Here is a 15,957-nt window from a genome sequence, read left to right as displayed (position 1 = left end):
AAAGAACAGAAATTAAAAGTTAAAAAGCAAGGAAATTTTTACTCTTGTTAAAATAATGTGAAAAATCCTTCTTAATTGTTTGAGAAAATTGGGAAATCTGTGCTATTTTCAAATTTTTTAATTTTGCCCGTTCCATATTTTTCTTTAGAATCTTCCCAGTTTTATTTATTTTGGACCCTGCCATTTCTTTCCGATCAGGTATTTTATATCAATGGCAAATCCAGTATGTATGATATATTAATTGCTGTGAAGGCATACTAAATGAGAAGGCATTATATATAATATCACTGAAAAGAATTCTTGAAACACAGTTACAGAAGATCTTCTCAGTGCATGAAGAATAAAAGCATTTCTCATATTTATCATATCAATAAGAATAGCAGAAAAAATAGTGCAACCTCGCTCTGGCTGCAGCTCAAAAAACGTTGTCAAATAAGCACCTATGACCACCAGTTAATACAAGAAGACATTGATAGTTGATAGTTCAGACATTCATATCAACAGTTGATGAATTTTGCTTGAAAAAACTAGAAATGAAGAAGAAAATCAACTTTAGGTAAAAATTTCATGCGAAGACCACAACAGCCAACCATTGTATGATGTGAATACTCTTGTGAAGGGCAAAAGCATTTGATTAAACCCACTTGGATCAGGCATACCTGCATAGCAGAAATGGAATACAATTTAACAAGATACCATGCTTTGGGCCCACGGAAAGCATATAGACACAGCATGTGTCTCACTGCATATCTGCCCACATCAGTTCTTTATGAATAAAACTTAGTTTGGTTAATACAGTGTGAATGAATGTTCTGGCCCAACATCTCAGCACATTTGAATATGTGGCATCATGTCGCTATGTGCACCCATTTCGAAATAATTGTGTACCATGACACTGCAATACTTTTGACAATCAAATCCTCAAGATAGAGAACCAACTATACACAGCTCAAGTTGGATCTTACACATGCTTCCCAGCTTATAATTCACCATGTAATCACACTTCGCTCATGAAAACACAAAACCTGTCAGACTAACCTGTTGGAACTATGAGGTAAACAGAATTACAACAATCATCCAGTGAACTGTAAGCAGGGAAAAAAGAATACAATGGTGAATAGGCAATTGCATATGGAGCCCTGGATAAGGCTTGAAATACATAAAAATATGCTGACAAGTGAAGGGATTCAAGACAGCCAAGAATGCAGCAGAGTAGAGTAAACCATTCCATGTTTCATCATGCACCACTGCCTTTAGAACACATCTTTCAAAAGCTCCTGCATCAAGAAATAAACCTGAAACTGCCCTGGATTTTAAATTTGGGAAATTGTGGTGTGGGAAAGAAAATTTAAGGCAGTACCCTCCATCCTGATGCACAAGGGTGCAATAGCTATGTGCCCATCAATATTCAGTCCTCTACCAATACAGCAGACCCTCAAATGGGGAGCCTGTCATGAATTATTCCGAAAGAATAAATTCCTAATCATCTTGTTTCTCTATATCTGTACTCGATGCTGGGACCACTGCTTCCTCCATTGGCTCAGGAAATATCTCATTGGACAATCTTTTATGTGAAGATACATCACCACCTTGACCACTACCTTGAGAACCTGCAGTTCCTGCCTGTTTTAAAAGACCTTTCTGAGTGTATTCTTCTCTAAGAGGCCCAGGAATAGCCACAATTTCAGAAGAACTATGCCGCCAACTTCCAAAAAGAGCAGCATTCCATGACCCACGAGATGATGTTCTTAGGCGTGCAGATGCATTGGCATTATCTTCTCTGACAACTTTTAAAGGATTTTCCAAAGCTTTCAATATGTATCTCATTAGTGGCCTTTTTGAGGGTTTTGGATTCAAACATGACTTAGCCACAATAGCCATGGCCCACACCTCTTCTAGAAGATCTTCATCGACAATAAGAGATGGATCTACAATTTTGGTTACTGATTCCTTTTCATATATACTAATTAACGGCAATGCCCAGTCTAACCAGGCACCTGCACTTGGATCATTAGATCCACTAATCCCTAATTTACCAGATACCAACTCCATTAAGACTTTTCCAAAGCAGTACACATCGTAAGCACACGTTGCAATGGGGGTGCCTGCTAAAATTCAGAAAGTTGTCAAGAGCAGAACAGCTGATAATTAATGCATGAGACAATATACAATGATCATAATCAGATGCACAACTATATCAAGCCAGTATTATTTACTTTCTTTTATGTCAAAAGCCATTACAATTAAAAAGAGGAACTAAAAACAAAAGAGCACATAACTGCATCATGCATAACTTGTGTCATAATTTATGTTTTCAATCTATTATACAGAGGCTGACAGAAACATTACAGGAGGGGTTGCTCGACAACAAAAGTTAAAGGAATCCACAGAAGGGGCATTAAATTTTCCATCTTGAAAAGGTCAGGCATGAGGATGAAAAAAGTCCAGAAAAGGCTTCATAAGCCTTTCTCTGCAATGATGTTATGAATTGATTACTTCCTTGTTTGACCATTTAAGACCTTCCATGTACCAAAGCCTGACCCATACATACAAATTACGCCAATGCTTCCAAGAACAAAATCTATCATTAATGACCTTCAATAAATATAAAGATCAGTTCCAGTTATATCTGGAAAAGGTGTACAATGCCTGCCTCATAAGCAATGTCTTGGTCTTCGTACTTCATTCTTCATTTTCTATAACATGTTTTCATCTTCTATTCCATCCCTAAAGAACCAGACACATCTTCACTCTATGTGACAATATGAATGCACAACTGGAAACCAATCTAAACAGAGCAACAAAAAGGCTTCAAAACTTCCACGGATGCCTCACTGAGACTCCCTTAAGCATCCAAACAAGAAATTGTTCATGGAAGTACTTTCAGAATTCCATGTATTGACTTTATCAGCCCAACATTTTTTTAAATGAGCTCTTTTAAACCAAATCATACAGATTGCCTTCAGAGAAGCATTCTACTCACTGGACATTTTCTAGTATTCCTCTTTGTGTCGGTACATATTTAGTTTTTTGCACTTAAATTTATTATTTTATTGCTTTAGTATGCTCCTAGGATAAGCCTGCTTAGGTAGCATATACTTAATAATGTGCATGTAATTTCTTAGTGTGTGGCAAATTGTACTACATGTGTATTAGCGCATTTATCCCACATTGGTTGTAGATTCCCATCTCTTGGTGTTGTATCCTATATTATACCCACTCTTGCTCTCTTATGAGCAATCTCATCTCATTATAATTCTCTTTTGCACATAACATTTTTTTTATATGAATAGCATTAGTATATCATATTGGTCTTATGTGTTATCTGTGATCACATCTTTTAGGTTAGTTGATCTTGAGTGGTTATCTCCATGGTCAAATCTTAAGTGGTAGGAGAGCAACCTTTGTCTAGAGTTAATCCTCTTCAAAAGATCTAGGTTGCAAAACTTATGCTTTCTTAAAAATAGAGTATACTCTTCTCATGCATCATATGATGATATGGAGAAACATAAATATTTGAGATAGATAAGGTTCTTGAGGAGGGGAGGTTATTTCTTAGGTGTACTGACTAATTGATTTGCAAGTTCATCTAGGTTGTGTTCAAAGGTTCTAAGGAGTTGTCCTTTGCTTCAAAATCCCAACATGTTTACAAAATGTCTCAAACTTCTTGGAGCAGAATCACCACCATTATCTATCCCAAGCACTTCAATTTTCTTACCAATCTAATACTCAACAAGAGCCCTAAAATCTTAAACTTGAGAAATACCTCAGGCTTTCTCCTAAAAAAATACACCCAACAGTACCTAGAATAGTCATCAATGAATAATACATAGAGCAGAGACTTGCCAATGGGCTGGATATCCATAAGACCAAACATAACACTATGTATGACCTCCAAAATATCCTCTGATCTTGTGCTTCCAGAGACAAACCGCACTCTATTATGTTTTCCCACAATATGATGTTCACAAAAGTCAATACCAACCAAAAAATCAACAATTACCACGGGTTTTAAACCTCTTTCACTCAAATGTCCCATTCTAAGATGCAATAATCCTGAATCAGATCGAGTTACATTGACACTTGAACATTTACAAGAGAAAAACTATCACCAAAATGACATTCATGGTTATAGTATTCAAAATCAAGGTTTCAATGCAACAAGTATTTTGACAGAGTCTCAATTTGCAGCATACTCTTCTGCAAGCACTCTAATGTCTTACACCAACAAATGTTCTATCTAACACTAACATTTTCCAGCTTGTCCAACCTTGACATCTTCACACACAGTAATGCATATGGACATAGACATGGAATTCCAACCATCTAACTGTACAACCAACACATGGAATACCAAGAGTCGGACAACTATATTTCAACCATATTATGACATCAACATACCACATATATCACCAAACATATGTCTCCACATGAATAAATACAGTGCATACATAGCCAGTGTTGCACACTATGAATCCATACTTGCACACTCAACGCTGTTGATGAGTTCATGTTTTCTTGTATAGCCACCTCTACCAACTCCAAGCTTTCAGTAGCACACATGAATAAATTACTTTTGATTGCTTACATTACCATGCGTCATCTTCCAGAACAACATCCTGCTCTCTGATTGCACCACATGTACTCCAACTTCACCGCAAGTGCTCCTACATTGTCATTCATGCTTCCAATAACACTATTTTCCAAATGCAATTGTGAGTTCTTCACCAAATCACTTGCAGTTATTGCCACAGAGTCACCACTTTTAAACCAACATGTATATTATACCAGAGCATAGGAAACTCACCACATCCTACTGCATTGCATTCACCAAAGTCCCAACGGCTTTAATATATCAATTTAACAAGAATATAATCCAAAGCCTACTAAGGATGCTTGCCTTGAAGAAATTCCTAGTAGAAATTGCTGTAGCCACTAAGTTCATGAGCTTGCAAAAGGGTTCCTGATGGGAACAGCAGCAAAGCAAGCAGTTCGATACACAGCAAGCATCATAAGCAGCACCAACCATCACCAGTCACCACCAGCCAGAGAGCCATCCAAGCCATAGAAATTTATGCTTGTTTCTAGATTAAAAAACTTGATAATTTGACATACCTTAAGGCCTTCTAACAACTTTTGCCAAAGATGGTTATCAGTTTTATGCCGTTACCTTCTTAAAGGTTGCATTAAAGAAAATGTTGTGCAACTGCAAGATGCAATGTTGATCTCACACACTTCTTATTAAAAACTATTATTTCTGTCCTAAAGTAAGATTGACTTTAGTCTTTATTATTTAACACTTCGGTAATATGTACAAGGGTGAAAGTAGTAGACTCTTTACAGATGCTTCACATAAAGCTTTTTCTTGACCAAGAAAACTGTCATCTTGATATGGATTCCTCCAAAGCATGTAAGCAAATGATGCACATCTGAAGAGAATGTCGTAGGTTTCCATGGCTTGGACAATTCTAAATTGCAATTTCAAAGTATGTCCCAGTATAATTTTGGGGCTTTTTTTCTCGCCATCTTCCAAACCCTAAGAAAATATGTGTTAAAAAACAGTTCTAGGTATTGCTGATATTAAGTTGTGAAATGGAAAGGATTTTCAAAGCTGGGTCATGGCTCTTTGGTAGGCAGAAAATCTTGATCCTCCTGAATGAAACAAACCAATTGTCTACATATCCTTCACACTGAGTTTTTTCCTAGACCTGGTCAAAATTGGCATCTTGGGTGTGGGATCCTCCAAGGCAGGTCCACCTCTGTTTCCATGCCTACCTTGTTCATTTACTTTCACCATCATGGGTAAATTCAATTTTGGAAGAGTTTACGACTACATCACTTGCAATTTCACTAGTCATTTATTTCTTGTTGGGTCTGCTTTGCTCTTTGCTACAGCTTCGATCAGATTTTTAAGAGGATAACCTCTCCAGAATAATATTTAATAAAAAATTTTATGGTTTCTAGATTAATTAGACAAGGATCAACATAAGCAAACAAGTAAATCCAAAAATATCACCACAAAAACAATTCAACACTAGGAAAAAAAAATGCATGGCCAGTAAGCACACCTAAACCACAACAACACTGCTATACATGGACACAAGAAAAGGCAAAACCCTAAAAAACACATGAAAAAGACAACTCAGAGCATTTGCAGCAAGCACCCTCCTACTCCTGAAGGAAGGGGATTTCCATCATCCACTGGGGACCTTCACTAATCATTCTCAAGCTTTCATTTTAAGTTTTTTTTGCTTCCAAATTGTGAGCCATCCTTTTCTTAGGAGTACTTATAGGCATCAAACTCCCCATAGAAATGGTGTCTCCAAACATTCCAACACATCTTTATCTGAAGAAAAATCCTAAAGTAAGTGATTCTCCTTGGAGTGAGTCATGCCTCATTCACATTAGTCATCTGGCTTTGATTACTCAAAAAAGAAGAACAACACATCAAAGTTGCAGCTACTCAAGATCCATCTTAGACCAAACCACGTGAACCTCACACAACAACCCAGACAAAGCCTCTTGTTGAGTGAACAAGAAACATTCATTACTCCTCCAAACAAAGTCATCATTGGGTGTACCCTATTTGAAACTTAAATCTCCAAAAAAACCTTATTCCTCTGAAGAACGACTTGAGCTTTTATGCCCAATCCAGTTATACCTAAAGCATCTCATAGACAATCCCTCAATCCAAATATTGCAACAAATAACCATGAGAGAAATGGATGTTAAGAGAACAAGGAACAGGGCAGGAAAGGTCGATAAAAAAAGTCCCTAGCAAAACAACTGAACGAATTTTCCAAGCCAGAATCAAGTTTAGAAAGACTACAATCTTCTGTGCCAACAGTTGAACCATCTTCACAGATCTACATACTAGATGACAGTTGTAGAAACGGATTCAAAAAGGCGCCTTCCTGAAAGAGACTCAATCAGGAAAAAAGGCATCCTACTTTTACAGAACCCATACCGATCCCCTGCAGCTAAGCATCAGACAAGAATGTTGTATCATCCACAGAACCTATTGCCATATCAGTAACTCAACACTTAGACAAATCTTTAGCAGGGGGTGAAGGTTTCAAAGAGGTTAGCTAGAAACCTCTCAAAGGCCACCAACAACCTTTAACAAGTAGGAACAAACACTATTATTTGCCTTCCCCATATTGCCTAGCCAAATCTTTAGCAGGGGGTGAAGGTTTCAAAGAGGTTAGCTAGAAACCTCTCAAAGGCCACCAACATCCTTTAACAAGGAGGAACAAATACTATTATTTGCCTTCCCCATATTGCCTTGGCCCCTTATCATTTTGCATCATCCTATCTATAACCAATATCAAAGCTCTATCTGTCAAGCAGCAAACCCTAGCCCGAGGATTGTGCCATTCCAACAAACATTTATTCCAATTATATTATTTTACATTAATATTTCTAATTATTAAATTATTTTATATTTAACTAAATATAAATTATAAATAAATATAATATTAAAAACATGGGCAGATCAAAATGGCAAAGAACAAGAAGAGACAGACAAATAAATAAAATTCAAGATCCAAAGACACATATGAAGCCACAAAACAGTACTGTTCAAAACAAGTTGAACCATAAAGGACAACCAAATAGGATACATTAATCAGATACCATTCATAACTGACAATTGGAGTTACTGCAGCAATTACAGTCTACATACATGAATATATCAAACTTAATGATGTTTAATGTCCAGCTATACCACATGTAAAAACAAGATCGGCACTTGACCAGTTTAAAAGATTCTGTTAGGTAACAGCAGTGCACAATGCAGTGTAAAGAACATCTATAGCTATTTATAATTCACTTTTTATCTTAGCTTACTATATACTTCAGCAACCTTGTTAATGAAAGAGGCAAACGATCACATTTTCATAGCGTATCAATTTTATGTCTCAAAAATTCCAACTAACACAGAATAAATAAAAGTGGTACAGTTCCATTGTTTACCTGTCATCCCTTGATCTGAAGTTCTGCACATGAAGCAACCAAGCAGAAGATAATGTTAGAGAAGAGAATAAAAATAACAATTGTATTACATTTTGGACCACCAATTTTTAAAATATAACTCATACAAACTAAAGAAATAATTACATTTATCTCGATGATTAAAAAAAGTCAGTAAATATCCCCCAGGCTTAAAAAAATATTAAATCCAACCAAAATGCAATTAGCATCGCTATTTACAAAAGAAACTGTATAAACATATAAAATCTCAGAAATGTAGATAGTTAAAATTCTCGTGTTTGTATGAAGATTGAGAATGCTAAAAACTCAAATGAAAGCATATCGCTTTAAAAAAGATCTGGAAATGGCAGTGCTTGCTTCATGCACCAATAAAAACATTTAGTAGCATGACAATACTCATTCAAATTTAGAAAAAGAATATGAGTTAGGTCTGTGATACAACCTAATTTATGATAAATATTTTCAAAGGTTAATGGCAGATTCCCATCTAGAATCCCAAATAAAGGAGAATGCTAATAGTGAAATAACAGCTAGAGATATATAGAAGATAGCTTGAAAAAAGTAAATCAAAACTTTCCACTTTCCAGTGAACTGTTTGTGTAATTATACCGAAAACCATCTCAATGTTCTCAAAGTGTTATCAATAAAAGATCAGACAATGCATCATATGTTCCATTGTTAATGCAGTAAAGGTAGCAATTGTAGACTAAAAAATATAGATTCTTGTCTCTCTAACATCTGAACAATGAAAGGCTATAAATATAAAAAAAAATGTCTTATGTATCCGTTTTGTTTCTCACATCTTCAGTTATTCACTCACTGTGACAAAAAAATTGTCTACATGGTACAAGAGCATATACTAATTTTGTGAATAAATTTAAAGACAAAATCATGGAATAACATCAGGAGTATGAAGAAATATGGATTCTAGCCCATAACAAAGTTCTCATAGACATACAGATAAGAATAGCTGAGCTGATGTTATTTACATTTAAGATATCAAAATGCTTATTTGGGATCACATGAGTAATGAAGGGTAGAGGAAACTCTGGAGAAGCTAAGGCTGATAAAAGCCAAACACCAAATCGGGACTAGTTAACCTGATTCATCAAGCAAATTGGATCAAATAAGAAATTGCAGTCTGCTATCACAATCGGAAAATGTATTTGAAGAATAGATTGGAATGATTCTATAAAGAAGATGCCGAGAAAATGAGAAAATTCCTCTCTCCAACACCAAACATGTGAATTCTGGAAAGATGGCCTTCGTGCAATCAGTAAGAGCGCAAATCTCAAATGAAAGAGAATCCAACATAGCAAGAGCCAGAAAGCCCAAAGATTTAACTTACAGATAAGGTTCAAAGGCTCTTAAATTTGTCAATACTCTGTCAAGGAATATCCAATGTGGGCATTTGCCAATGATTGCTTAAATTTTAATTTTAAAAACCATGAACCAAGCCAATCCATAATGTCAATGTGTATGAGAATCTCAAGTTGGACTAAAGAGAGAGATGAAATGCTTAACATCTAAGAAGCCTTCTTTCTATACTTGCAACTATCACCAAAACTTGAAAGCCAGTTTTAACTGATTCCTATAGCTTTAACCAACAAATAGGTGATTTAGAAGACATTTTTCTGACACAATGCATTTGCAAACAAACCCATATCATGAAACAGAAATACCCGAAGCATCATAAGGGTGTAATACATCAGCCAAAATCACTAACAAGCATTAATTGAAACTGCAAAGCTTTACACAATCCCCCACCAGAAGCTTTTGAGAATTTCTGGACTTAAAATATTGTGGAATAATTAAAAGAAAAAAGTGGTGTAAATATTTTAATGCATGAAATAAGATTTTACAAACCATATCAGAAAAGAGGATGAGAAAACAGTATACTTACTGTGATATCCGGAGTATCCGAGCTAGAACACTTTGGGGAGCTTCTCCCTCTTGTGGACAGGCTTCAGTCAAGCTTCCAAGCCGTACTTCAAATTTATCATCCAGGAGGATGCTACTTGCTTGAACATCCCTGTGATGAACAGGTAGACATTAGTGAGCATTCTGAAAGAAAACAGTTTAGCTAAATCACCCAGTGTAACTGCACTCAATACAATACTACTCAACATATAGGTTATAACACAACTGCCACACAAGATAAAAGGTACGGAATGCTTGAAAGGACCTGGAGGCTGACAACCTATAAGTGGAAGTCCAGCAAAGGACAAACACTATCAATATCTAAAACTTAGAAATTACATGTGAATGTACAGAACCAGAATTTGAGCAACGCAGATATTCATTTATTTAATTCATTCAGCAAGTACAAGCAACCAAAGAAACTAAAAAATTACACTAAACAATATGCTTCACAGTTGTTGAACAATTAAATGAATTGCATGGCTCCCATTAGAGGCAGAGAAAATCCAGCATTGCCTATTTCACATAAAGTTCACCATTACTACAGACCTATAAATGCTTTAATACAGGATAATTACATTCACAGAGAACTAGACAAAAGTGATATAATTCTAGAACATCCTTGCATTCTTGGTGTTTACTGTTTTTCTATGGCCCTCCCATTACAACAAAAAAAAAAATATTTGAGCACCTACTTGATTACCATGACGAAGTTAACTTGTCTGTTGCTTGTTCTGGAATAGTAGCATCCCATCTCAAAGTTAATTCATTTCATTCATAGTCACCTGGAGACAGGAAATGTTGCAGGTACAAGGGATGGAAACGGCCAATATATATGCATTATCTTAAACATAACACATATATTTCAGATTTAGCATTATCAGAGGGCAGAAAATGATTTCACCTCATCTTTTAAGCCATTTTAAAGTTTGCCACAGAAGAAAGGCAAGAGGCAGCAGGAAACTTTGGACAACTTCTCCTAATGTCTGGAGACATCCTAACCCCAGTTCTCTGTACCCAGTTTATGTACCCATTTCTCCCAGTTTGTATGATGTCATTCAATGTAAAATTTTCATTCAGGCCACATCTCATAACCATTTCATGTGTCAAGCATGCCTGCATGCTATTCCTTCCATGTCCATAGGCATATATTATTTGAGATTGAGAAATCTTGATTTCTACAGTCTAAAAGAATAAAATTTTGTTTCTATTTTCAGGTAAATCTAACAACTTGATAGAGAGACTGATCAATTTGCAGGGTAAGCTTTTGAGGAAACAATTCATACTCCAGGCTACAAAAGGGCCAGCCTCTCAATAATAGAGCACCCCAAGATCCCAATGGGAAGTCTGAAGTTAAGGTCCTAGCTGATCCATGGAAATTAAAACCAGCGAAACTGGCAGACGAGGCACCACAAGAGAGATCAAATTTAACCACTCCCTCATCCACATTTTCCGTAATTTTGATAATAAATCAAGACCAAACTAAGGAAATCAGATAGACCAACCTAATTTTTGGCACATAGCTCTCAGTCACTCTCAAAACACTTAAAAATGAGCTCCATTATGTCTGGATCCCAATTGAAATGAAAAAAAACTAAAATTACACATATTTTGAAACAAAATCATTGTTCACTGATTTTTTTATCCAGCACAAAAAAAAAAATTAAAATACCTGTGAACAAGAGGAGGTGCGCATTCATGATGCAGAAATGAGAGACCTTCAGCTGCTCCAATGGCTATTTTGAGACGTGTTATCCAATCCAATGACTGTAATGTATCTTCTGGTGAACTGGCTTTTTTGTAAAGTGCATAAGAAAGATCTCTGTTTGGCATGTATTTATAAACAAGAAGCTTCTCGTCATCGCGCTCTAAACAGTGGCCTAAAAGAGGTACAAGCCTTGTGTGTGAGGCCCTTCCCAATATATCCAACTCTGAAAGATATCCATCTTTTTTAAATGTGTTTAAAGCAATTCTCTTAACAACAATTGGAACACCACCTTCCAAGAGGCCTTGATACAGATCACCTGAGTGCCCATTCTTTAAGAGATGAGAGGCACTAAAGTCTTCAGTTGCTCGAGACAACTGCTCATAACCAAAAGATTCTCCGAGTTGTGACAAGTTAACTGTAATTCCAACTGTTTGTTGGCCTGCTCTCCGGACAGAGGGATTTACATCCCTTTCTCTGTGATCAACTTTTCTCTCATACTTTAGATATAAGTAAACTACAACGATCACAAGTAGCACAAAACCCAAGCCACCAAATACACCTCCTAAAATTGCTCCTAAATGTTTATTATTTCCACCAGAGGATTCAACTGTTGTTTGAGGTGGAAGAGAGGGACTTATTTCCGCAAAACCAGAAAATGATAGCTTCCTTGCAGAATAGAATGATTCACATTCTTTAAATGGCCGCTGCTTTTCTACTCCCTGTAAACAGTTTTGCTCATCAAGTAATACTGCAAGCGAAAGACCATTTGGTATTTTATTCTCAAAGAAATTATTTGAAAAATCAATAGCTACCAATTGACGAAGACCTGTAAGTCCAGGTGGCAAGGTACCATAGAACTGATTATGAGAGAGACTTACATTCCTAATGTTCACCAATTTCTTAATGGAACTTGGCAGAGGATTTGTCAAATTGTTTTGATCCAAACGAATAATTTGGAGTGCAGTACAGTTGAAAATTTCCTCAGGAATTGGGCCTTGTAGATTGTTGTTTGAAAGAACCAAATTTGTCAGATTCTTAAGTTTTCCAAGTTCCTTTGGAATGGAAGCAGAAAGTGCATTTGAACTCAGATCAAGGTCATCCAACAAAGAGAGATCCCCCAACTGATTTGGAATGTCACCACTGATGTTGTTACTTGCCAATTTCAGCCGTGCAAGCTTTGTAAGATTTCCAATACCATTTGGAATTTGTCCTTGCAATTTGTTTGACGAAAGATCAAACATAGTCAGGTTCTTCAAATTTGCAAATAATAGAGAAATTGTTCCAGTCAAATTATTGAATGATAAATCCAGAATTGTCAATCTGGAGAGTTGGCCCAAAGAGGAGGGAATAGTTCCTGTGATGTTATTCCGGGACAGAACAAGAGCATTCAGATTAGATAAATTGCCGAGGGAAGGAGGAAGTTCCCCATTAACGGAGGCAGAGCTGAGGTCCACTGTTATTAACGCTGTGAGTTGGCCAAACCAGGATGGCACAGAACCAGGCAATGCAAACCCAGAAGCATTGAACTCCTGCAAAAATGTAAGGTTCTGCAAGCCTTCTACAGCAAACCGAGGATTCTTTGAACCCGCTACAGTCCTCCTGAATCCAGACAAATTAATACCAACAACCCTCCCTGCGTTACACTCAATTCCTTTCCAAGTCGTGCAGGGGTTAACCTTCTTGGGCCATTCCCTGCTCCTCAACCCCAAGGATGACCTCAAGTTGAAAAGGGCAGCTCTCTCTACCCTGTCAGGAAACGCCTCTTGTTGACCAGGACCTTCTGCCAACACGACACTCTCTGTACTTTTGCATTCAACTCCCAAGCTTATCGCCAGCAGCAATAGCAATAGCAAAGCAGCCCACCATTTTAAATGTGCCATAGAAATCATGTACTATTACTAGGAGAGCTACAGGACTCCTTCCTACTCTCCTTAAGAGCTCTAAAAATCCACATTTACAGGACTACCCTACAGCATTAGACTCGGACGCCCTCCATTGTCCTATTAATTGCAAATCAAAGCTGGCAAATCAAGCTTACCTAGTGACGGTTCGCAAGTTACCTGGTCACCTCCCATGTGCCTCCTGCAATTTACATATCCTTATACCCACCTGACCAATCCAACCCGGGCTGGAAAGAAACAATCCAGCCCAACTGAAGGACAAAAACTCTAAACTAGAATCATTCATTCCCAACACCAGTCTAACCCAAACTGTGAAATAAAACAATCTACAACGGAACCGATCCTGTGCTCAACCAATCCAAAAAAAGCCAAATCAAACACAACAAACTGCTCTAAAAATATCTCCGGCCAAAAGCCAACCACTCATACCACACCAACTATCCAAGCAGAACCCTAGGCTGTCACCAATCAATCATATCACAATCCCTGTAGCTTGACACAAAGTGTATCAGCCCCCAGCTTTTTCTTACTGTTCAAACACTACCTGCACCTAGCTCTAGCTAGATATCCAAATGTCCACTGTAACAACAAGCCTGTTAAATCTCCTCCTGCTGCCCCAATGCCTGATCCATTCCATGACATTAAATCATACAGATCTATATAAATTGACTTCAAACTTTAAATCCACAACTTCCGAGGATTGTTACACTATTTCACCTAAACACCATCCGCTGTGCGGCAGCTTAGACACAAGGTCCAGTCACTTATTTTTGAGCCCTCCAGGATCCCAGTATTATTTACCCATCCCTCCGTACAATCTGTTAATGATTATTACTATTGGCCATGTGTATCAGAAAAACTTAAAAGAGACCCGGTCCTGTACTACTAATATTATGAATTTCCTCTCAGTCTTGCAGAAGCTTCTCCACTAACAACTCCAGGTGGACCACTACACAAATCATCAAATGGGCCCTCTTCAAACAACGCTACAATGGCCCCAAACAGTACCACAGTCCCACCAAATGGAATTCCTCAAAAACCACAAATGCGGGTCAAGCTTAAACTTTGAGACCAGATTCCAACACCCTTTTCGTCGTGGAGTTCTTTAACCATGTACCCACAACCACCATTCCATCACCATTTCCCCCAGCTCATTTCTTCTGTTACTTTTTGCTACTATTATTATCAAGTTTTTTTATTTTATTGGGCACTTGCTTAATTCAAGCGTGTTATCCTCCGAGCATGTTGGGAACCCACGAGAATCCTCTCCGCCCAACGCCAACAACATTGACTTATAAACGCAAAATGATTGAATTGCTTCTACTTCTGACAAATCAGGAGAGCGTATACACATTTTCAAATATGCATCTGCGGATGTATATACAATTTGTATATCACATGAGGGGGCTAAAATTAATTAGGATTTGCCGGGATCATGGCTAGTGGCAACTGGCAACCCGCAACCGGCGCCGTAAGCCGTCAGAGTTGACCATACAGGGTAGACATTTTTTTAAACTCTAGTTAAATTTTAACCATGGTTAAATTTAAAATAATCTGCAGCTGGTTTTATGGAGGGACTGATACTCTCTTTATTTTAATATGCCGCAATGATCTCTGATCACAGTTTCTATTTTTATTTTTTTTATTTTTAATATATATATATCCAGTTTCTTTTTTAATTTTTTTTAATATATATAAATATAACATTTAGGTGGATATCTTAAAGATTATTATTAATATATTAATTGTTACTACTTTGTAGTTCAAGTGGGTGTATATTTATTGTCTTTCTTTTATTTTGTAATTAATTAATTTTGAATTAGAGTTTTTAATTTAGTTTTTAAAGAAATGCATTTCTAAATAAATTTATTTTATATATTACTGTTTTGGTACAGTTTAAATGTTTTTCAATTTTAATATTTTATATATTGAATTTTTAATTTAAACATATTTATTTAGTGTCTAATGTTTACATTCAATATATCACTAAATCTTATACACTTGAATTTAATTACATGTATTAATTACTATGAATTGTGAAAATGAGATGTCATATTATTATATAAAGATAGGTAGGTAGAGTAGATTTATTCAAATTTATTGAAATTTGGAAGATATTTTAGATGAATTCAGTAGATATTTTATTTAAAAATAGATTAAATTTTATCTTTCAAAATAGATAGAGTTTCATTTTTTAGTTTATTTTTGTCTTACTTTTTATTTGTCTGGTTTGGATGATTAAATATAATATAGAAATAGATCATTGAGTGAAAGGCACATATAATTATGTATTAGCATTCAAAGAAGATTGAAATTAAGCAAAGAATTGAAAGAGATATAATGTAAAAAAGACAATGAAATACACTAACATGTTTCAAAAAATAGAAAATAGAAAACAAGAATACAACAAAAGAAATCATGAACAATAAATAAAAA

General features: G+C 36.2%; 1 protein-coding gene across 2 annotated transcripts; it reads right to left on the bottom strand.

Moving 5' to 3' along the window:
* Positions 1-330: 330 nt before the first annotated feature.
* LOC131048079 (probable LRR receptor-like serine/threonine-protein kinase At2g16250) lies at positions 331-14,807 on the bottom strand. Of its 2 annotated transcripts, none has more exons than XM_057981937.2 (4): positions 11,585-14,807; positions 9,896-10,024; positions 7,975-7,997; positions 331-2,108 (listed from the first exon to the last, which is right to left on the bottom strand). In XM_057981937.2, the coding sequence occupies exons 1-4, from the start codon at positions 13,507-13,509 to the stop codon at positions 1,480-1,482; spliced, it is 2,706 nt and encodes a 901-aa protein (XP_057837920.1). In that variant the 5' UTR covers positions 13,510-14,807; the 3' UTR covers positions 331-1,479. The 2 variants fall into 2 exon arrangements, with proteins under 2 accessions (XP_057837920.1, XP_057837921.1); XM_057981938.2 differs by having other exon boundaries at positions 331-2,105; positions 11,585-14,805.
* Positions 14,808-15,957: the final 1,150 nt, after the last annotated feature.

Source organism: Cryptomeria japonica, chromosome 6 (assembly GCF_030272615.1).
Source record: "Cryptomeria japonica chromosome 6, Sugi_1.0, whole genome shotgun sequence".
Classification (NCBI taxonomy): Eukaryota; Viridiplantae; Streptophyta; class Pinopsida; order Cupressales; family Cupressaceae; genus Cryptomeria; species Cryptomeria japonica.
This window is presented reverse-complemented; position numbering and strand designations above follow the sequence as displayed.

Coding starts and splice junctions, on each gene's coding strand:
- LOC131048079 (XM_057981937.2), bottom strand. CDS start 13,509: ATGATTTCTATGGCACATTTAAAATGGTGGGCTGCTTTGCTATTGCTA. Junction 7,998..9,895: donor CGGATACTCCGGATATCACA/GTAAGTATACTG, acceptor CTTCATGTGCAG/AACTTCAGATCAAGGGATGA. Junction 2,109..7,974: donor TTCAGATCAAGGGATGACAG/GTAAACAATGGA, acceptor TCTGAATTTTAG/CAGGCACCCCCATTGCAACG.